Raw genomic sequence first — 24197 nt, 5'->3', positions numbered from 1 at the left:
GTAGGATTCAATATTAATAACCAAAATATTTTTTGTCATTTTTAAAGTATTTTTGAATATTTTTTACAGAATAGAAACCTTTTTTAAAAATCTTAGATATGTTTTTTAATCATTATTAGAGTCACTTACACATGAAATAGCATCCCTATAGTGACATTTACATGACTATTATTGTTTGTTTACACTGCATTGCTAATGCACAAGCTATGGGATAACTGCAGGAACACAAGAGATGACCATGGTTGCATAGCATGCTAGCAGGCTAACTAGTTAGCCTCTAATTTATCTATCCAAAACTTAACAAAAAATTTCAAAGGGAGTGGAAAAAGAAAAACAAAATACGGAGCCAAAAATTGGTGTGGAACCAAAGTAGGATTCAATATTAATAACCAAAATATTTTTTCTTGTTTTTATAGCATTTTTGAATATTTTTTACAGCATAGCAATCATGTTTAAAATATCTTAGATATGTTTTTTAATCATTATTAGAGTCACTTACACATGAAATAGCACCCCTATAGTGACATTTACATGACTATTATTGCTTGTTTACACTGCATTGCTAATGCACAAGCTATGGGATCACTGCAGGAACACAAGAGATGACCATGGTTGCATAGCATGCTAGCAGGCTAACTAGTTAGCCTCTAATTTATCTATCCAAAACTTAACAAAAAATTTCAAAGGGAGTGGAAAAAGAAAAACAAAATACGGAGCCAAAAATTGGTGTGGAACCAAAGTAGGATTCAATATTAATAACCAAAATATGTTTTCTTGTTTTTCTAGCATTTTTGAATATTTTTTACAGAATAGAAACCTTTTTAAAAAAATCTTAGATATGTTTTTTAATCATTATTAGAGTCACACACGAAATAGCACCCCTATAGTGACATTTACACGACTATTATTGTTTGTTTACACTGCATTGCTAATGCACAAGCTATGGGATCACTGCAGGAACACAAGAGATGACCATGGTTGCATAGCATGCTAGCAGGCTAACTAGTTAGCCTCTAATTTATCTATCCAAAACTTAACAATTTCAAAGGGAGTGGAAAAAGAAAAAGAAAATAAGGAGCCAAAAATTGGTCTGGAACCAAAGTAGGATTCAATATTAATAACCAAAATATTTTTTGTCGTTTTTAAAGCATTTTTGAATATTTTTTTACAGCATAGCAATCATGTTTAAAATATCTTAGATATGTTTTTTAATCATTATTAGAGTCACTTACACATGAAATAGCACCCCTATAGTGACATTTACATGACTATTGTTGTTTGTTTACACTGCATTGCTAATGCACAAGCTATGGGATCACTGCAGGAACACAAGAGATGAGCATGGTTGCATAGCATGCTAGCAGGCTAACTAGTTAGCCTTTAATTTATCTATCCAAAACTTAACAAACAATTTCAAAGGGAGTGGAAAAAGAAAAAGAAAATAAGGAGCCAAAAATTGGTGTGGAACCAAAGTAGGATTCAATATTAATAACCAAAATATTTTTTCTTGTTTTTCTAGCATTTATGTTTTTTAATCATTATTAGAGTCACTTCCACATGAAATAGCACCCCTATAGTGACATTTACATGACTATTGTTGTTTGTTTACACTGCATTGCTAATGCAAAAGCTATGGGATCACTGCAGGAACACAAGAGATGACCATGGTTGCATAGCATGCTAGCAGGCTAACTGGTTAGCCTCTAATTTATCTATCCAAAACTTAACAAACAATCTCAAAGGGAGTGGAAAAAAACAAAACAAAATAAGGAGTCAAAAATTTACCACTTCCACATGGAATAGGAGAAGAGCTTCTTTGTCATGTCTTTCAATATTTCATATTTAACCAATAATGGGCGATAATCATCCACGAAACAGCAATAATTTATTAATTTTTGATATACCGTAATAGAATGAAGGATTGCTACGGCTGAGAAGAAGACGATATTATTTGATATTTTCCCCAACTAAAATATATATACAGTATGCAATATATATTTATTTCCAAATGCACCACAAACCTTTCCTCCTACTTTCAGTTTTCCTTGTACAATGAAAAGAACAATTTCATATTTCACGAAGAACATGTTATGTAAGCATATAAGCTACTCAGCAAAAAAAAAAAAAGCCATTTCTGATTGCCTGAGTTACTCTCAAGCCTTTGAGCACCGCCACTTCATAATCCTCCCTATGAACTCTTAGCTCAAAGTCATTTTCTTGGTTATGTCAACAGCAAGAGAGTTTGCGATCCATCAGCTGACAGTGCAGAGCCTCGTCTGGCAGTGAATGCAACACCTGCCTTGTGAGAAGCAGGTCTGCTGCAGTCCGGTGTGTGAGGTTGGCTGGCCATGTTCTCAAGTCTATTTGTCATCACCATGAAAGCTTTATACATGAACCTTCTAAGCCCTTAGTTGAGCTGCATTATTGAAAGTGACCGGTGGACCTGGGTGGCATGTAAAGAGGTAGACTGGGTCGAAAGAGGAAACCCGAGACCCGAGTTCCATCCCATCCTCGGCCATCTCTGCGTGGAGTTTGCATGTTCTCCCCGTGCATGCGTGGGTTTTCTCCGGGTACTCCGGTTTCCTCCCACATTCCAAAAACATGCTAGGTTAATTAGCGACACCAAATTGTCCATAGGTATGAATGTGAGTGTGAATGGTTGTTTGTCTATATGTGCCCTGTGATTGGCTGGCCACGAGTCCAGGGTGGAGAAGACAGCTGGGATAGGCTCCAGCACCCCCGCGACCCTCGTGAGGAAAAAACGGTAGAAAATGAATGAATGAATGAATGAAATCACAATACAGCGGAACCTTGGTTAGCATTATTAATCCATTCCTGAAGGTCCAACTCTAACCAAAACATACTCTAACCAAATATTTTTTTTCAATAAGAAATAATGTAAATCCAATTCATCCATTTCAGAAAGCCAAGAATTTTAACACTGAGCAGGTTTTTATAGTATTTTTATTGTATTATAATATTTTTATTTTTATAGCGAATCCAAATTGTCCATAGGTATGAATGTGAGTGTGAATGGTTGTTTGTCTATATGTGCCCTGTGATTGGCTGGCCACCAGTCCAGGGTGTACCCCGCCTCTCACTACCCCGAAGACAGCTGGGATAGGCTCCAGCGCCCCCGCGACCCTCGTGAGGAAAAAACGGTAGAAAATGAATGAATGAATGAATGAAATCATAATACAGCGGAACCTTGGTTAGCATCATGAATCCATTCCTGAAGGTCCAACTCTAACCAAAACATACTCTAACCAAATAATTTTTTTCAATAAGAAATAATGTAAATCCAATTCATCCATTTCAGAAAGCCAAGAATTTTAACACAGAGCAGGTTTTTATAGTATTTTTATTGTATTATAGTATTTTTATTGTATTATAGTATTTTTATTTTTATAGCGACTCCAAATTGTCCATAGGCATGAATGTGAGTGTGAATGGTTGTTTGTCTATATGTGCCCTGTGATTGGCTGGCCACCAGTCCGGGGTGTACCCCGCCTCTCACGACCCCGAAGACAGCTGGGATAGGCTCCAGCACCCCCTGCTCCCGCCCCCTAGTCTTTCCTGTTGTTACGATAACCTATAGATTAAATGATAGCTAAAATCCATGCTAGTCTCCAGACGAACGAAAGTTTTGTAGATCTTCCAGAAGGATGCTATCCATAATTTCCATGCTGGTCTATGCTGGTCCATAAGCATAAACCAGCATACACCAGCGTGAAAGTGAAAGTTAAGTTTGTGTATTTGTGAAAGTTACACTTGTGTGAGTGAGAACAATATATCTAATGGGTGTCTCCCAGTATTTCAAAACCTGAGAACTCGAAGTAACTCAAATTCCTTTCTGCGGTATTTTGCTCAAAAGGATGGTAAGGCGTATTTTATAATGTACTTTTCTTTATTGTCAGTCTCATCCAATTAAAATAAAAGCATGCCCGTACCACAAACTGACTTGCTACTTTGGCTTTTTGCAGCATATATATATTTTTTTTTTCTGAGCAGCCATTTTTCATTTGAAAGAAGAAAATAAATCTCACTCAGATTCCCTTCTTGTTCTTATGTTTGCTTTTGATACTCCGACAGACCTCTCTCAACTCCGCCAGGAGCCAAAAATTGGTCTGGAACCAATGTAGGATTCAATATTAATAACCAAAATATTTGTTGTCGTTTTTATAACATTTTTGAATATTTTTTACAGCATAGAAATCATGTTTAAAATATCTTAGATATGTTTTTTTTTAATCATTATTAGAGTCACTTACACATGAAATAGCACCCCTATAGTGACATTTACATGACTATTATTGTTTGTTTACACTGCATTGCTAATGCACAAGCTATGGGATCACTGCAGGAACACAAGAGATGACCATGGTTGCATAGCATGCTAGCAGGCTAACTAGTTAGCCTCTAATTTATCTATCCAAAACTTAACAAACAATTTCAAAGGGAGTGGAAAAAGAAAAAGAAAATAAGGAGCCAAAAATTGGTGTGGAACCAAAGTAGGATTCAATATTAATAACCAAAATATTTTTTGTCGTTTTTAAAGCATTTTTGAATATTTTTTGCAGCATAGAAATCATGTTTAAAATATCTTAGATATGTTTTTAAATCATTATTAGAGTCACTTACACATGAAATAGCACCCCTATAGTGACATTTACATGACTATTATTGTTTGTTTACACTGCATTGCTAATGCACAAGCTATGGGATCACTGCAGGAACACAAGAGATGACCGTGGTTGCATAGCATGCTAGAAGGCTAACTAGTTAGCCTCTAATTTATCTATCCAAAACTTAACAAACAATCTCAAAGGGAGTGGAAAAAACAAAACAAAATAAGGAGTCAAAAATTTACCACTTCCACATGGAATAGGAGAAGAGCTTCTTAGATACCATTCTTGTTCTTATGTTTGCTTTTGATACTCCGAGAGACCTCTCTCAACGCCGCTGCACCAGTAGCGTCAAAACAGCAGTATATATATATATATATTTCGTAATGCGATCAATATGAGTCAATATGCGCTAATTGGATCTTATCATTAGCTGGACAGAGTTTGGCATTGTGTTATATGTTGTTACTGTTTGTTGTTGCCTGCTGGCAACTGGCGTTGCATTGCAAATTGGTATAGAATAAAGTGTTATGTGTTTAATTATATTTTTTGCTCAGTAAGGACGTTCACGGCAAGAGCTCTGCTGTCGCTATTTGCTGACACCTTCAAGTGAGGACAAGCGGTAGAAAATGAATGAATGATACATGAATGAATGATACATACAGAAGTTAATGAAAGCAATCATGAAGAAATTGAAAAGGTGGCTTGATAAAAAACACAAACTTAAATAAAACCAACATATTATTTGGTAATTGCGGAAATAATTTTGGTGATATGGAGAAATTATTATAGAAGTCCATTACAATCACTAAGCATACTGTAACCATTGTATCAGAATATTCATTCATTCATTCATTTTCTACCGCTTTTCCTCACAAGGGAGTGCTGGAGCCTATCCCAGCTGTCTTCGGGCGAGAGGCGGGGTACACCCTGGACTGGTGGCCAGCCAATCACAGGGCACATATAGACAAACGACCATTCACACTCACATTCATACCTATGGACAATTTGGAGTCGCTATAAAAATAAAAATACTATAATACAATAAAAATACTATAAAAACCTGCTCTGTGTTAAAATTCTTGGCTTTCTGAAATGGATGAATTGGATTTACATTATTTCTTATTGAAAAAAATTATTTGGTTAGAGTATGTTTTGGTTAGAGTTGGACCTTCAGGAATGGATTAATGATGCTAACCAAGGTTCCGCTGTATTATGATTTCATTCATTCATTCATTCATTTTCTACCGTTTCTTCCTCACGAGGGTCGCGGGGGGTGCTGGAGCCTATCCCAACTGTCTTTGGGCGAGAGGCGGGGTCCACCCTGGACTGGTGGCCAGCCAATCACAGGGCACATATAGACAAACAACCATTCACACTCACATTCATACCTATGGACAATTTGGAGTGGTCAATTAACCTAGCATGTTAGCATGCTAACACCCCTATAGTCACCTTTACCCTCATATTACCCAACATAGTCAACATATATATATATATATATATATATATATATATATATATATATATATATATATATTCACATTCATACCTATGGACAATTTGGAGTGGCTAACCTAGCATGTTTTTGGAATGTGGGAGGAAACCGGAGTTGTATCAGAATATAACAGCATCAAAATACAACAATAAGAAGCAGGAGACCAAAAGAGACCAAAAATAAAAGAGTTGGTCATTTATAGCCAAGTGCATCAAAACTCAAACAGGCAGTTCAACAACGTTTCCGTCATAAAATCTTGACTCTGATGGCAAAGGCAAAATGCTTTTTATCTTTGGAAGTATACTTTTATTTATTTATTTTTTAGCTGTCCATTATTTATTGTGGGACCTGGAAGGGTCGCTGCTCTGTAATACCACCATGACAAATGGGTCCATGCAGACATTGTGATGGAAACTATGCGGACCATGAAGGCTTAAATCAGAAGGAGCTGTGTCATACCAATGAGTCCTAGACATCAATTTTAGTCATTTTTTTACTTTTTTTCTACTATAAATACATAATGCAAAGCACAATTCAAAAAATACATGCTGCACTCAACACTTTCCTGTTTCTTTCCTCGCCAGAACTGAACACTGTTTCTGCTGCAGTGGTTTAAAAGATTTATCTTATAATACAATGTACTCATAAAACCTTGCCTGCAAAGGAATATGTTTGACCTGAGCAAAACAGCACCTTCTCATCTTGAAAATCAGACTTAATAGGTGAGGTGGGCGGAGATAGGAGCCATTTTCTGTACGTTTGGCGTGCTGGAATGTAGACAGTAATTCACAGCTAGTCGGATCACGGCAGATCAATGTTTTTCTGCACACAAAGTGACAAGGAAAATAAAAAATAAATAATAAAAAAATTGTGATGGAACATACTGACAGTCTGAACTTAATACCTACCTGTAAAAGTATTATTAAATTATTATTCATTATTATTATTTGTTAATTAATTAATTATTAGTCATTATTCTCAAAGTACTTTCATTCATTTTCTACCGCTTATCCTCATGAGGGTCGCGGAGGGTGCTGGAGTCTATCCCAGCTGTCTTTGGGCGAGAGGCGCACCAGCCAATCACAGGGTATATATAAACAAACAACCATTCACACTCACATTCATACCTATGGACAATTTGGAGTGGCCAATCTCTTTTTGTACAGCCGGGGTCTCAAACATGCGGCCCGCGGGCCAAATGTGGCTCGCAGGACACTAGTTTGAGGCCCCCGCCTTGATATGAAAGTTTAATGTTAGTGCGGCCCGCGCAAGTTTGATATGGATGCTGTATGGTATCATGTACCCAGAAAAAATTATTACGTTTTTAATTAATGTTCATGTTAAAGGTTAAATAACTGTTAATAGTTATCCTCCCTATCCGTGTGGAAGTGGTAAGTTTTTGGCTATTTAAGTTGAAAGGAAATAACTCGAAGGCTACCGTTTAGGTCGCTAAGCTCTCTAGTTTGCGAGTTAGCATGTGTCTCAAGACCCTGCAGTTGCGCAATATGTTGTAAATAAAAAGAGTATAAATGTGACTATAGTCGTGTTTTGTCATGTCTACAGGGCTCTAATAATGCTTTGTTCATTTTAATCTGAAAAAAATCATTTGTCTACCCACCAACTATATGTGCTTTCTTAAGTTTTTATTATTTGCTGTTTTATTATTATTATTATATTTATTTATTACTGATTGATTGATTTTATTTATTCTTGATTTGTTTATTTATTTTTCATCTTATTTTGTGTGGAAAAATAAAAAGTAAGATATTTGAGAACAGTGGAATGTTTTATCAGAGCTTTTCTTGTAGAAAATTGGAACCAAAGCGAAGTTTTTTAAATTTTTTTGTTTTTAATAAATGCGTTTTTTCTTTTTTTTTTGGAAAATCTGATGCGACTAAGTCTCACCCAGACCCTAGCTCCAGTTGCCCCCAAGTAAATTGAGTTTGAGACCCCTGTTGTACAGTATTAATAATTATGGAGCTGCGTTCAAAAACACAACCATCGCAACACGACGTCCGTTTGTATCGGTCTGTTATTCTTTCCCTACAATATGTTGTTCCAAAGGTGAAAAGGAAGCGACAAGGCGCCTCAAAAGCCACAAGGAAGGACGAAAAACGAGAATAGCTTTATTCCTTCGTGTCCCGTATATTTTAACGACATTGCTGTGCACCGGTGACTGATTTTAAAAGTGGATGCTGCCAACCTTTAGAGCTAAGTTAGAACACCCCTGACGTATAGATGAACTGTACTATAGGTCTGTGTCCTTTTTGACTTTGCTTAAAATGGAGGACCGTGAACACATTGTTGAGAAACTGGAGCACCTCCTGACTAACCAAAAATAAAAAAGAGCGCAACTCTCTTACCCGGAGAAGCACCCAGTCCATTCAAGGGTCATTACCAAGCTGTGATCAGAATAATAACGCGTGTACGGCCAAGCAAAGGCCTTGACGGACGGTGATGCCTTTTATTCCGTCTTGTACAGGGGTGGGCAAACTTTTTGACTCGCGGGCCGCATTAATTTAACAAAATTGACGGGGGGGGGATTATGTAGTATTTTACACGTAACAGTCCATTTTTACACCTATATTTTTACACATATTTTACATGTAAAAGTGTCATGCAATCTGATACATGTGCACTTTGAAATCATTTATTTGATGTAAAGTGTGTTTCTCAATGTATTATTATTATTATTTTTTTATTAGAATTATTATTATTATTAGTTATAGTAATGTTATTATATTATTATTATTATTATTTTGTTATAATAATATATTACTACCATTATTATATTAATATTATTAACAACAATATTAATATAATAGTAGTATTATTATCATTATTGACAACATTATTATTATTATTATTATTATTATTATTATGTGCTTGTGTCCCTTTTTACAGGAGCATTTTGTAACAGACCACATCAAATAACGAAATTGATAAAGCAGCTACCTCAACCATCAAAAAATTGGCCCAAGCCACGATGCCAGGTTTTATGTTGAGTTCAAATGAAATATTTGGAAAAAAACAGGTGGGCCATATTGAAACACTTGGCGGGCCGGATGTGGCCCCCGGGCCGTAGTTTGCCCACCCCTGGTCTTGTATGTCCATCAGAGCAGCACAATCTATTCATCATGGCATTCCGTTTTAAACACGTTTCCAAGGTTGTGGCTCTCTCTCTTCCCCGAGCGCCACATTGTCGATGGAGTGGTGTACACACACTGTAACTACATATTGACTCTCGGGCAGAGCGGGTGGGATGAGAAGGAGATTGAAGGTTTGATTTTGCTTCAGTGGGATAAATGGAAGACGTAATGTTCTCTTCCGGGGTCACGAGCCCGTGAACTTAAGTTTCTCTGCATAGCCGCCTTGGGTATCAAATATGTACAGCACCACCTGTGAAAGGCTTCTGCAAATAAATACACATATTCAGGCTCCTTTCGGGCGCATAAGAAGGGGGGCGGGGGGGGGGGGGGGGGGCTGCGCCGCTTGCTGGGCCCCATCTGTCATGCAGCAACGCGGGCTGGCAATGAACACACTGAGATACGAGGATGGCTCCTGAAGGTCAAACACTTCTACCTTTGGAATGTTTCCCCCCCCATCTATATCAATTTCTCATTTATCGATTCATGATATGTCGGCAGTTAGCAATATATATATATATATATATATATATATATATATATATATTGACTATGTTGGGTAATATGAGGGTAAAGGTGACTATAGGGGTGTTAGCATGCTAACATGCTAAGTTAATTGGCCACTCCAAATTGGCCACTCCAAACTAAACTAGTGTCCTGCGGGCCACATTTGGCCCGCGGGCCACACGTTTGAGACCCCGGCTGTACAAAAAGAAATTGGCCACTCCAAATTGTCCATAGGTATGAATGTGAGTGTGAATGGTTGTTTGTCTATATGTGCCCTGTGATTGGCTGGCCACCAGTCCAGGGTGTACCCCGCCTCTCGCCCAAAGACAGCTGGGATAGGCTCCAGCACCCCCCGCGACCCTCGTGAGGAAAAAACGGTAGAAAATGAATGAATGAATGAATGAATGAATGAAATCATAATACAGCGGAACCTTGGTTAGCATCATTAATCCATTCCTAAAGGTCCAACTCTAACCAAAACATACTCTAACCAAATAATTTTTTTCAATAAGAAATAATGTAAATCCAATTCATCCATTTCAGAAAGCCAATAATTTTTACACAGAGCAGGTTTTTATAGTATTTTTATTGTATTATAGTATTTTTATTGTATTATAGTATTTTTATTTTTACGATACATTGAGTGTAATGTCCCCACTGAGGTACGACATCAACACTGTTTTTATAATGAATTTATTACCACCATTATTAATACAGCTGTTGTTGTTCGGACTGGGTTCTTATCCCGTAGTCTTTATCCATCTTAAGCCTGAAAAGCTCCGGCACTGGCAGCAAGGGATTCAGGTTATATTGTTAATAATAATAATAATGTATATGATAGTTAACTGTGCAATATTAAGGGCTCTAAATGCAATATACTAAGTTCTATGTGAAGTATATCCATAATGCCTCATATTAACTCTCTAACATGATCTCAGTGTATAGACTGGTCATATATCTCATCTCGTTTCATATTACAGTAAACCTGGGATATATCGGATTCAATTGTTCCCACTGGTTTTGTCCGATATAAGCGAAATCCGTTATATGCGTATACCGGAAAATGTCCGTTTTACGCATATATCGGATTTATATCCGGTATATGCGTAAATGGGATTTTATCCGTTATAAAAAGGCACTTCCTTGACTATGTTTCCAATGTACCTGGACGCGCAGGCAACGCTGCAAACGCTGCAAATGACGTCGTATAGCGGCCTGTCACGATTCGGCGAATCGGGAGCGCCACGATGCGGCCATTCGATATACGCGAGGGAAATTTCATGGAAATGCATTGGAACGGGACTGGAGATTTTGTCCGAAATAGGCGAAATCCGTTATAAAAAATCCGATATATGCAATGAATTTTTATTGGAAATGCATTACAGAAAAATCGGTTCTTTTTTATCTGTCCGTTGTGAGCGAATTTCCGATATATCCGAGGTTTACTGTATCTACATACTGTATTGTATATAACTCTGGGAAAAACTGTTGATTTTGTTAATACGTGGGTTGCTTATATTGTTTATTTTTTAATATTGTGTATTTTGTACTGCTTAACTGACTCTGTACTCTTGCTGCTGTGCAATACAAATGTCCCCACTGAGGGACGAATAAAGGCATATCTTCATCTTAACTCATTGAATACCAAGGATGTACTTATACATTTCTATAAAAACAAACACCTGATCCAACAATGTATTTATTGTATTGTTTTTTGGCATGAGTGGCAAAAAGAGCTGATGTCTCAACTCTAACCTAATGAACGCACTTCATTTTAGATTTTTAAAGCCATTTTTAAGCTGTTTTAAGCCATAAAAACGTCCACTAGGTGACATAAGTGCATTTAATAGCAGCTTAGAGGGGACGAAGTGGAGTGTGGAGGAGCGTAGCGTGCAGAAGGTAATGCAAACACATAGTAAAATTGTTACTATAGTTGTTATTTGGATGTAAAACAACCCATTTTTTGTGTTTTCTTATGTCGGTATAGTTGTTGAAATATTTGAGCCATCACAAAGCAAAAAATATACTGACAGCCAATCGAGACTTTGAGGTAGAAATATATGCAAATTCTACTTGTGGATATATTTTCGACTTATTATTTTCGACTCAAGTAGTTGAGGTGCAGTAGTTGTCATGTTGTCACAGTTCAATTCATTAGGATTGGTTTTGGAGGCCTAAAGACCTAAAAAAAAAAAAAAAAAAAAAAAGGCCAGGGTCGCTAGTCCAGTGAGCGGCATGAGTCCACATCGATCATGTGACCAATGTATAGCACGGAAAAACACCCGGCAGGAACAACACCCGGATCAGCATCCCCGCTATGCATCGACCACCCGATATTGACTGTTATGACTTTGTGTTTGGCAGGTGCCATTTTTGTTTGTTTTGAAATTATTCTTGAAACATTAGATTTTTTTTTTCTTTGTGACAATATCTTAAACACACTCCAGTTTATGGCTTCAAAATAAAAATAATGGTGAAAAATATGTGAAAGTCATGTTTGACTTGAAAGTCACTTTTGTAGTCAGGAACTGATATTTTCCTGAAACTTACCTATGTTCTACTGCTGGTTACTAAAGAACGGAAAAACCTTTTTTCTGATAAAAGATGATTTTTGTACAGCCATAAAACACAATATTCTGTGTGCCTTGAAAGATCAGTCAATATCTCTAAAATGGTCAGTACTGGTTGTCTTAGGAAAAATGACTGGGATTGAACGAATGAATATTATCTACATCGTGTGACAGATGTCGGCTAAAACCTCAGCAAAACCAACGTCAATTCAGAGCACAGTCTCTGTGTGATTGGCTCTGATCCGTTAGCAAACTAAGAATATGGTGAACTGCCTCAGATTCCGTGACGGTTTTTGTCTTTGATATTTTAATGCAGTTCGTAAATGAAATCTGTAACCTTCTGATATTGTTTTTTTTCATGAAAAATCTTATTATGCGGGTCTTGGTGATGCAATTCCACGTGACAGTCACTGCCCGGATAAATAAATAAATGACCATGGAGCACAGCAGGAGCCACAGAAGAACTTGCCAGTAAGATGTCAGTTTCTGTGCCACCCTTGTGTGAGCAACGGTCTTATTTCTAGCTCTGCCACCGGTGCCGAACAAAGAATGAAAAGTTATGTGAGATGGGTGACCCAATAGACTGTGACAGACCAACAGATGGTAGATTAAGATATTTGGTTAGCCTCACCTTGCCTCTCCTGGACTGATCACCATGTACATCTCCCAGGACATATTTTCAGCCACAGCTCCATGCGGCACCAGAAGGCTGACTCCTGGAAAACATGCGTAGTTATGTCAACAGCAACAACCCTGCAGGCTGGCAGTATAAGGCGACATAAGCCTATATAGCTTATTGTACTTTGGCAATAAGCCAAAGTGAAATATTTAAAAACACATACCAAGGAATACATCAAAACTTATTCTACTTCTGGTAAAAATGAATGAAAATGCTCAATAAATAACATTTTTCTTTTCTTTTTAGTTTGAACACAATAATGATCATACAAAATAAACGTCTTTATCCAGAACAAAATCCAGCGGAACCTTGGTTTGCGTCAATCCGTTCCAGAAGGTCTGGCTTGAACTTACTCGAACTAAATCAATGATTCCCCATAAGAAATAACGTAAATCCAATTGAGCCACAAATGTTAACTCAAAACATGTTATAGTTTCAAAACAATTCAAAATGCAAATACATACTGATGATGAATTTTTAAGATCACTTTTACCTTCATTGAAGATTCAGTGATTGGCACCAAAGACACAATATGGCAGCAAGAGCCACACAGACACCACCTTTGTGTTTTGCCATGAGTTATTTTTTCAATTCAACTTGAATTCATATATTGATTGGATTCTTTTTTTTTTGGTCATGGTGGCAAAAGACGGATAAAGTTGCGAGTGTTAGCATTTTGGTGAAACATTGAAAGGCAAGAAACATTGTTAAATTCAAACAATTCAAACAAACTCATAGCAAAACACGAAGCTGGTGTGTTACACCCGCAAACGTAATACAAATCTGCAACTTTGATGTAATAAATGTAATACATTTCCCACAAACATAATAAAATTAGCCTACTGCAAACGTAATGCTGAATTCATTAATGAATTTCATGAATTAAATCAAGAATAGATTGCATTGTACTGTTAAAATTCGCTCTGTTTGTGTGCGTTTTAGTTACAGTATATTATTGTATGTGTGATTTTGTGTGTATATGGGGAAGAAATAATCAAAATAATAATAATAATAATAATAATAATAATAATAATAATAATAATAATAATAATAATAATAATAATAATAATAATAATAATAATAATAATAATAATAATAATAATAATTGCATGTCCTCCCCATGCATGCGTGGGTTTTCTCCGGGTACTCCGGTTTCCTCCCACATTCCAAAAACATGCTAGGTTAATTAGCCACTCCAAATTGTCCATAGGTATGAATGTGAGTGTGAATGGTTGTTTGTCTATATGTGCCCTGTGATTGGCTGGCCACCAGTCCAGGGTGTTTTCCCCCGCCTCTCGCCCAAAGACAGCTGGGATAGGCTCCAGCACCCCCCGCGACCCTCGTGAGGAAAAAGCGGTCGAAAATGAATGAATTAATAATAATAATAATTATCATTATTTTATTAAAACAATTGCAATTATCACAATTGTTTCTTTTTTTAATTTAAAATAAATTACAATTCAATAATTAAAGATTCCTTTAATGTATTCAAATGATACTCTTTGAATAATATTTTTTCCACAAAAAAGAAGAAAAAAATAATTCGCTTGTTAAAAATCCTCAAAATGACATCTACACCTTCTCCCTCATTAAAAGAAGAAAGAACAAACAACAACAACAACAACCATAAAGATCATTATTTTGTCTCATATTACATTTGTGGGAAGTTATTACATTTACAGATTTTCACTTTCCCACATATATGTAATAATTTCCTGCAAATGTAATAGTTATTACATTTGCAGAAAATTCAGAATTACGTTTGCAATAGGCAAATTTTATTACGTTTGTGGGAAATTTATTACATTTGCGGGATTATTACATTCAAAGCTGCAGATGTGAGTTACATTTGTGGTTTATTACGTTTGTGGGCAGTTATTACGTTTGCATTTATTCCCAATGTGTTCCCAATACTTAACATTATTTATCATCCTCAGTACTCTCTCTAGAGTGGATAACCTTTCGAAAGTTTCAAAACCATTCATTTTTGTCAAAAACATTTTAATTTATTCATTTCTTTTGTTACTAAGCTGCTGAAAGACCTCCCCGGGAACAAAAAAGTACCCGCAAACTTCAACCGAAACTACACAAATGAAGAAAAAGTGCTTCTCTATTGGTTCTGTATTTATGGAGTACTTTATTTCTGGTGAATATGGCGTGCTCTTTGCTCAAATGAAGAGCGAACCCCGCAGGCAGGCTGCATGAATGCTGCACTTGACAGTAGTTGACCCCCCCAGCACTCAGCTTGAGAGGCCATTGATGAAGGTAGATTTCACCTCTACCGATGTGTTAAGAAGCACTGTTGGGAAAATGGAGAAGCTTTGGAGAAGAAGCTGCAACAAAACCCCATGAACGTCATTACATGGCTACATTAGAGCAGATAATGACAGCGTCAACCAAGCACTGCCTGAAAGAATGCAGATCGCCTTGGAAACGAGCACATTAGGACCTTGGCAACAGTTTGTGATGAGATTGATTGTATATCCAAAGGTTAATTGCGTGATTTTTTTACATTATGTGTCAGTCAAGTGTTATTTATTGTTTCACAGTTCGAACCGACACCTAAACATTAGTGATACAGTAAACCTCGGATATATCGGATTCAATTGTTCCCACTGGTTTTGTCCGATATAAGCGAAATCCGTTATATGCGTATACCGGAAAATGTCCGTTTTACGCATATATGGGGTTTATATCCGGTATATGCGTAAATGGGATTTTATCCGTTATAAAAAGGCACTTCCTTGACTATGTTTCCAATGTACCTGGACGCGCAGGCAACGCTGCAAACGCTGCAAATTACGTCGTATAGCGGCCTGTCACGATTCGGCGAATCGGAGCGCCACGATGCGGCCATTCGATATATGCGATGGAAATTTCATGGAAATGCATTGGAACGGGACTGGAGATTTTGTCCGAAATAGGCGAAATCCGTTATAAAAAATCCGATATATGCAATGAATTTTTATTGGAAATGCATTACAGAAAAATCGGTTCCTTTTTATCTGTCCGTTGTGAGCGAATTTCCGATATATCCGAGGTTTACTGTACATCGAGTATATACTGTTCCAGCATCCCTTGTAAAAAGTAAAACAAAGCACAGGAACAGATTTATTGCAACACACAGAAGCAAGTATTTTTTCTCTTATTATGTCTATTTTGCGTAATATAAGAAAAATGGCTGATAGGGTTTTTACTGTCTCGATGGCTCTAATAATGTTAAAAACTAAATTTAGTAGGTCATAAACAGGCTTTCTCCGCTCAAGTACAAAGATATTCAATTTCCATGTAAGAAATCCTACTTTGCCTGAATTCACTTATCATGGTCGTGTCTGGAGTCATTTCACCGTGATAAACGAGGGATTACTGTAATTTATGTATGAATAGCTCCGAATGAACTTAAAATGTAAATCAAGCTAAACGATAGCACACTGCCAAAACTAGTCTCTTTTTGAGCAAAAGGGGGTTGTGTTCAAATACATCAAGTTATTCCTTTTGAGTGTATTTTCTGGGATTTCCAAGTACACTTAAATGCAGCAACTTGTACTTGCGCATTAAGAGTTACAAAGTAAGTGATAAGAATAACCACGTTTAATAATTAATTGTGTCTGTGAACGCACCTCCTGCAAATGTAATATCATATAAATGTAATTAATTAATTTTGTTACTGTCATTAACACACCTTTCCCACGACTTACCAGTATTGGGTACCACCAGCCGTCCTCCAGGGTAACCAAAAACACCAGTGGTCCTCAGTTGCTCTTTACAGGTTCTCAAAGGTCCATTGAAGGTGAGCAGACCTGGCTTGCATCTGTCCATTGAGCTGCAGTAAGCCCGGCTCAGGTCGTGTGGGAGAGTCTCAACGGGGGCTTTGGCATGGAACTCCGCCCGCTCCGCCACGCCAAGTGAGACCATAAATGAGCTTTGCACTTTGACCTTGATGTCTGGCAAGGGGTCGAATAGCTCTTTGTCTGCAGCATCCTGGAAGCACAGGGGAGTGCTGTAGGTGCGGCCCATCGTTAAATCGGGTGGTATTGATGAGTTGAGCAGCAGGGGGTTGCCTGCGGAGATGGAAGATACACAAAATGATGCAGTCGTTTATACATAAAAATCTATATTAACGGAATTTTCTATAGCGGAGGAGCATGTTTTTATTCGGTCATTGTGGATGCTTTGATTTCTCTTATGAAAGGAACTGCCTATCAAATGTAACCGAAGGAGTGCTCGCAATGCAGTCGGCTATCTTTTGTGTTCACGTGTTTGGTCGATGTTGATGCTAAGAAAGGAATGGAATTTTAGTTGAAGGATGTGAACTGAAAATTATGATCATAGCTTAATTTTTATACAAAAATAATTTATAAATTGGGCTATTCAGCGACAACTCCAGTATGTTTATCCTGAATGCATTTGATGAACAGTTAACCCTTTAAAAAAAAAAAAAAAAAAATCTCTTTAAGACTTTCTAAACACAATTTGTAACATAATTAAAGCTGTACAGACATGAAATAGCACCCCTATAGTCAACTTTACACTCTTATTACCCAATGGAGTAGACATAATAAAATAAGGCGGACAGGAAGTAACATCAGAGTTGATGCTCCCAAACTCCGGAACTCATTGCCACCCTTCCCGTCTTCAAATCCAAACTCAAAACTCATCTGTTCAAACTAGCTTACTCCCTCTACTCCCATTTATTGTATGTTCTTATTCATTGTTTGTTGTCTTTTATCTTGTATTTTATATTTGTGTTTTTATATCTTCTGTACAGCGACCTTGGGTGTCCTGAAAGGCGCTTTGAAATAAAATGTCAGTAAACCTCGGATATATCGGACTCGGATATATCGGAAATTGGCTCACAACGGACAGATAAAAAAGAACCGATTTTTCTGTAATGCATTTCCAATAAAAATTCATTGCATATATCGGATTTTTTATAACGGATTTCGCCTATTTCGGACAAAATCTCCAATCCCGTTCCAATGCATTTCCATTAAATTTCCCTCGCATATATCGGATGGCCGCATCGTGGCGCTCCGATTCCTTTTTATAACGGATAAAATCCGATTTACGCATATATAAATATAAATATAAATCCAATATATGCGTAAAACGGACATTTTCCGGTATACGCATATAACGGATTTCGCTTATATCGGACAAAACCAGTGGGAACAATTGAATCCGATATATCCGAGGTTTACTGTATTATTATTATTATTATTATTATTATTATTATTATTATTGAGTTTTAGCGGCAAAAGTAGCCCGATTTTTATTTGGGATGATTGTGCCTACTGTGAGATAATTCAAACCTGCAATAAAAGCCTGTTGTTCTGGCGATCAAGTCTGGTGCTTGTGTGTCTCACCAAATTTCACAGTACCATTACTGACACCGAGTGACCAGTGTAGAATACTACATATCATTGCGATGCCTTATATTTCTATTTTAGTTCATTTTGCCATTTTTATGTTTTGAAAAATACTCAACTCATTCAATACCAAAGACGTAATGATATATTTTATAAACCTGTAACCTAAAATGTGACTAATAATAAGCCATATTCAACCAGCATGATGCATTCTTAAAATAGTGAAATTGCAAGTTGGGAGTCAAATCCTGTGGACTCCCAGCCGCCCTCCTGAAGGACAGGGGAGAGACAGCAGGAGGTCCAGGAGGGGTTCGTGTGAATGCTTTGTAAATGAGGGGAGACCCGCAGCTCCCAGTGTGAACCCGAAAGCCTGTCGAGCGGGGCCTTCATCTGTAGTAATTAAATGTGACAACGCTGCCAAACCGAGTCAGAAGTGCACCTCATCGATCTGGCAGACTCCCGACGTGTGCCGCCCCTGCCCCCCCTGCCAAAATAACTGCACAGTCACGGAGTCCTTGCTGCCCAGCTGTTGCCTGGCAAGCAGTGGAAGGTGGGAGGCTAATGTTGTTTTATTTTTAGGGGGATCATTAATTACTAACTCTTTTGTGATTAATTCTATTTAGAGTGGGCTTTCACTTGTGCTTCAAAACTCCATTATTTTGTGTTTCACGCCCCCCAAAAATGTCTTATAAATGTATTGCTTTTATTAATATTAAACCTGCTATGTGTTAAAATTCTTGGATTTCTGAAATAAATGAATTGGATTTACATAATTTCTTATTGAAAAAAAATTTTTTGGTTAGAGTATGTTTTGGTTAGAGTTGGACCTTCAGGAATGGATTAATGATGCTAACCAAGGTTCCGCTGTATTATGATTTCATTCATTCATTCATTTTCATCGCTGGACATCGCTGCTTATTTTTACATTTGATGTACTTTTATATTGTGATTTAACATTCAAAGCCCCACAAATTTGCAAATTTTTGGTGAAAAATCATTTTTGAAATGTTCTTTTCTTTTCTTTTTCCACAGAATACACATCATTCCCTATAGGTCTGGAGCAAGTTATGTTAGAAATTACTTTATTACTTTATGCTTTCCTGATTCGATAATATTCACTTATGTTATTTCGTCAAGTGTTCAGATTTGGCACTTTTTGTGGCGGCGCTTGAACACACCATGATGTAATCAGTCATGTAATCATTCATTCATTCATTTAGGCTGGAGCCTATCCCAGCTGTCTTCGAGCGAGAGACAGCGTACACCCTGGACTGGTCGCCAGCCAATCACAGGGCACATATAGACAAACAACCATTCACACTCACATTCATACCTATGGACAATTTGGATTTGGCTAATTAACCTAGCATGTTTTTGGAATGTGGGAGGAAACCGGAGTACCCGGAGAAAACCCACGCATGCAAACTCCACAGAGTGTGGGATTGAGCTCGGGTCTCCTAGGTGTGAGATCTGCGCGCTAACCACTCGACCGCCGTGCAGCAACAATAACAGCACCAATAAAAAAAATGAAAAAAAAAAAAATTGTAATCAGATTAATCATCTTTAATTGTATTAATCACAATTAATCACATTGACAACTATATCTGAAATATGCAATTTTTTATGTATTTAATTAACAGAAAGATAAATGACAGGACAGGATTATTAGGAGGGTAGGAATCAATGACTTGCAGATTTGGACCTTTTTCTGGTGTGCGTGGAATGTAACCCCCACAAAAGAAAAAAAACAAAAAAAAGTCCCCCCCCCCCCCATGGACGACGGCACCATTTGCATAAACCGCCTATGGCCAGGGCTCGCCCTCTGCAGCTGACATTCAATCACTGCTGAATCCCCCCCCCCCTTGGTCAAGTGCAGAGCGATCAGATTATCGCTTGAGTGTGCATCTTTAAGAACGGGGTGTTGAAAATGGAATGGCAGCGCTGAGACGAAGAGTATCAGAAAAGTAAATGAAATGTACCTGAGGTTGAATACCTTGAGGGATAGGTTTTGGAATTGGACCTCTGATTAAAAATCACTCACTGGGAGAAGTAATGTGGGGAGACAAGTTTACGTCCCAAAGACTCATTCAGCACTCTACCTTATATTGGCTCCAATAGTTTTCCATCCGAAAGCTTTTAAGGACGTTATTAGTATTTTAGCGTCCCCATTTTAGGATGTTTTTCCAAACAGAAGTTAAACACCGATGTCAGAATGAAGCTATTATGAAATGCATTAATAACTCCCTCCAGAGCAAACTTGGTTTTAATAAGAGAAAGCAGGGAAGCGTTCCACATTCCACTCGACTGATGGAGAAAATGGAAAAGGAGTGATTGTGGCCAGTGGAGGGCACAGCAGGCAGGCTAAGGGGAGAGCTGGCCTATTTAAATAGGATTGATGACCTGCTGAATGTGGACTTGGCTCACATCACCTCCCACACCAACCTTTCTTCTACCCCTCACATCTTAGCAATTGCATGAGTCCCGGGTGGGCGGGAGACCGACTCCTCGGGGCCTTTGGGGGAGCCTGGGTCATATAGTGGGGTATTTCACAAATGGATTGCCCGTTGCGTCTGTGCTATGTTTGTCGCTCGTTCAAAACGTTTTTCAGAATCAGAATCAGAATCAGAATCAGAAAAGGTTTATTGCCATGTATGATCAAACACATACTAGGAATTCGTTTTGGTGTAGTAGGTGCATACACATCTATTAAAAAAGAATGAGGATACAAAATATGAAATACAAAATATGAAAATACAAAATATACAGAATAACAGTATAAATATATGTACACAGTCTGTTTTTGTTTGTTATTCCGGAATTGCAGTCTGATTGTTTTTCCTAAGAGTCCAAACTGAGCGTTAATGTAACGTATACAATGAAAGTGTCATAGTGTCAAAGTGGCCGTTTTTGCTAGTCAAAACAAAAAATACAACTGAAATTCACCGCCTCGTACGGCGCACATTTATCCATCAGTGGTTTGGCCCGGTGCGATCCCATGGAAGAGATTGGTTGCCTTGTGCCCGAATGCACGGTCTGTAGAGGATGGCTTGGCGTGGTACATGAATTCTCTGAAATTCATTACCTCCCATTTCACAATAACACAGGAGCCGATGTGTCAAAACAAGAAAGACGGGTCGGTTCACTGATTATGGAAGTATAAATCCGGATAAGGAGACTGCAGATAAATGCCGTCAATCACGAAGTTGGGTCCGTTGCAGAGATCTTTGATGATGCTGCATGTCAGTGCAGAACTGGAGGCGCACGCTCAAGAAAAATACAATATATCAATGTACTTTTCAGGGATAATTGCTCGTCAGTGGAATGATCAAGATCCTTTTGTAAAATTGACACTTGACTGGCTTGAATTGGTGTCTATTTAAATACTGGTCTCAGTTTGGCGGTGGTTGGTTTTGTCAATAGAACCCCGAGATACACATTTATTCGTTCTCTTCTCTTTGCCTTGCCAATTCCGTACATTGGAATACCTGTAATAATTGCCCTCGTGAACATTACAGGGTACCGTCCCCACAAGCTCCGGCATCAAACTCGGCATTTTGTTCTTTCTCTTTGGGCTTTTCCCTTCAGGGGTCGCCACAGCAAATCAATCTCCTCCAACCAACCCTGTCTTCCGCATCTGTCTCTCTCACACTATTTTCATTAGGTTTTCATTGGGAGTGACCATGATGGATAGGATCAGGAAGTAGTACATGAGAGGGACATTATTTAGAAGATCGTAAGCAGGTTTTCTCTGCTTCACAACAATATTTCTACTTCGTAGAAAATCACTTATTACATACGAGCTGAACTGGAGGTAGCAGAGATGAGGATTGTGAGGTTTTCATTGGGAGTGACCATGATGGATAGGATCAGGAAGGAGTACATGAGAGGGACATTATTTAGAAGATCGTAAGCAGGTTTTCTCTGCTTCACAAAAATATTTCTACTTTGTAGAAAATCACTTATTACATTTGAGCTGAACTGGAGGTAGCACAGATGAGGATGGTGAGGTTTTCAATGGGAGTGACCATGATGGATAGGATCAGGAAGGAGTACATGAGAGGGACATTACATGTTAGAGGCCTTGGAGATGAAGTCCGAGAGGCCAGACTGAGATAATTTGCACAGATAGTGAATATATTGGTAGAAAGATGCTGCGTTTAGAGCTCCCGTTTAGAGCTGCGTTTACATCCATAAACCTACTTCTCATGTACTCCTTCCTGATCCTATCCATCATGGTCACTCCCAATGAGAACCTCACCATACTCATCTCTGCTACCTCCAGTTCAGCTCGAATGTAGATGAGGATGGTGAGATTTTCATTGGGAGTGACCATGATGGATAGGATCAGTTCAGCTCGTATGTAGTAAGTGATTTTCTACAAAGTAGAAATATTTTTGTGAAGCAGAGAAAACCTGCCTACGATCTTCTGAATACAGTTTTTGACATTACCATTACCATCATGTCTTGTTTCTTTCTTAAATGTCCAATGTTGTGCTCGTATTATGACTACTATATTCGGTAAATCAAGAGTAAAGTTGTCTGTATGGGTTTTATTTAATGTCAAGTGGGCTCTGGTAATGGTAATGTCAAAAACTGTATTTAGAAGATCGTAAGCAGGTTTTCTCTGCTTCATAAAAATATTTCTACTTTGTAGAAAATCACTTATTACATACGAGCTGAACTGGAGGAAGCAGAGATGAGGATGGTGAGGTTTTCATTGGGAGTGACCATGATGGATAGGATCAGGAAGGAGTACATGAAAGGGACATTACATGTTAGAGGCCTCGGAGATGAGGACGGTGAGGTTTTCATTGGGAGTGACCATGATGGATAGGATCAGGAAGGAGTACATGAGAAGTAGGTTTATGGATGTAAACGCAGCTCTAAACGGGAGCTCTAAACGCAGCATCTTTCTACCATCTCTCCTCTGGACATGTCCGAATTATCTCAGTCTGGCCTCTCGGACTTCATCTCCAAGGCCTCTAACCATGTAATGTCCGTCTCATGTATGTACTCCTTCCCGATCCTATCCATCATGGTCACTCCCAATGAGAACCTCACCATCCTTATCTCTGCTACTTCCAGTTCAGCTCGTATGTAGTAAGTGATTTTCTACAAAGTAGAAATATTTTTGTGAAGCAGAGAAAACCTGCTTACGATCTTCTGAATACAGTTTTTGACATTACCATTACCATCATGTCTTGTTTCTTTCTTAAATGTCCAATGTTGTGCTCGTATTATGACTACTATATTCGGTAAATCAAGAGTAAAGTTGTCTGTATGGGTTTTATTTAATGTCGAGTGGGCTCTGGTAATGGTAATGCCAAAAACTGTATTTAGAAGATCGTAAGCAGGTTTTCTCTGCTTCACAAAAATATTTCTACTTTGTAGAAAATCACTTATTACATACGAGCTGAACTGGATTTAGCAGAGATGAGGATGGTGAGGTTTTCATTGGGAGTGACCATGATGGATAGGATCAGGAAGGAGTACATGAAAGGGACATTACATGTTAGAGGCCTCGGAGATGAGGACGGTGAGGTTTTCATTGGGAGTGACCATGATGGATAGGATCAGGAAGGAGTACATGAGAAGTAGGTTTATGGATGTAAACGCAGCTCTAAACGGGAGCTCTAAACGCAGCATCTTTCTACCATCTCTCATCTGGACATGTCCAAATTATCTCAGTCTGGCCTCTCGGACTTCATCTCCAAGGCCTCTAACAATGTAATGTCCGTCTCATGTATGTACTCCTTCCTGATCCTATCCATCGTGGTCACTCCCAATGAGAACCTCACCATCC

The 24197-nt window shown here is 38.0% G+C and overlaps 1 protein-coding gene across 7 annotated transcripts in view; it reads right to left on the bottom strand.

The window, feature by feature from the left end:
- unc5db (unc-5 netrin receptor Db) overlaps window positions 1-24197 on the bottom strand; it is a 230153-nt gene that overhangs the window by 74988 nt on the left and 130968 nt on the right. For all 7 annotated transcript variants that reach the window (XR_009129570.1, XR_009129572.1, XR_009129571.1 and 4 more), the window contains 2 exons: window positions 16724-17086; window positions 12978-13062 (listed from right to left, as the gene is read on the bottom strand). Coding sequence is in view for 3 of the 7 variants with exons in the window: in XM_058070184.1 (XP_057926167.1) it covers window positions 12978-13062; window positions 16724-17086 (448 nt within the window). In the remaining 4 variants the exon portion in view is untranslated. The remainder of the gene's footprint in view (window positions 1-12977; window positions 13063-16723; window positions 17087-24197) is intronic.

The sequence above is a fragment of the Doryrhamphus excisus genome, chromosome 4, assembly GCF_030265055.1.
Source record: "Doryrhamphus excisus isolate RoL2022-K1 chromosome 4, RoL_Dexc_1.0, whole genome shotgun sequence".
NCBI lineage: Eukaryota > Metazoa > Chordata > Actinopteri > Syngnathiformes > Syngnathidae > Doryrhamphus > Doryrhamphus excisus.
The sequence above is the reverse complement of the archived record's forward strand: the minus strand, read 5'-3'. Positions and strand labels throughout refer to the sequence as shown.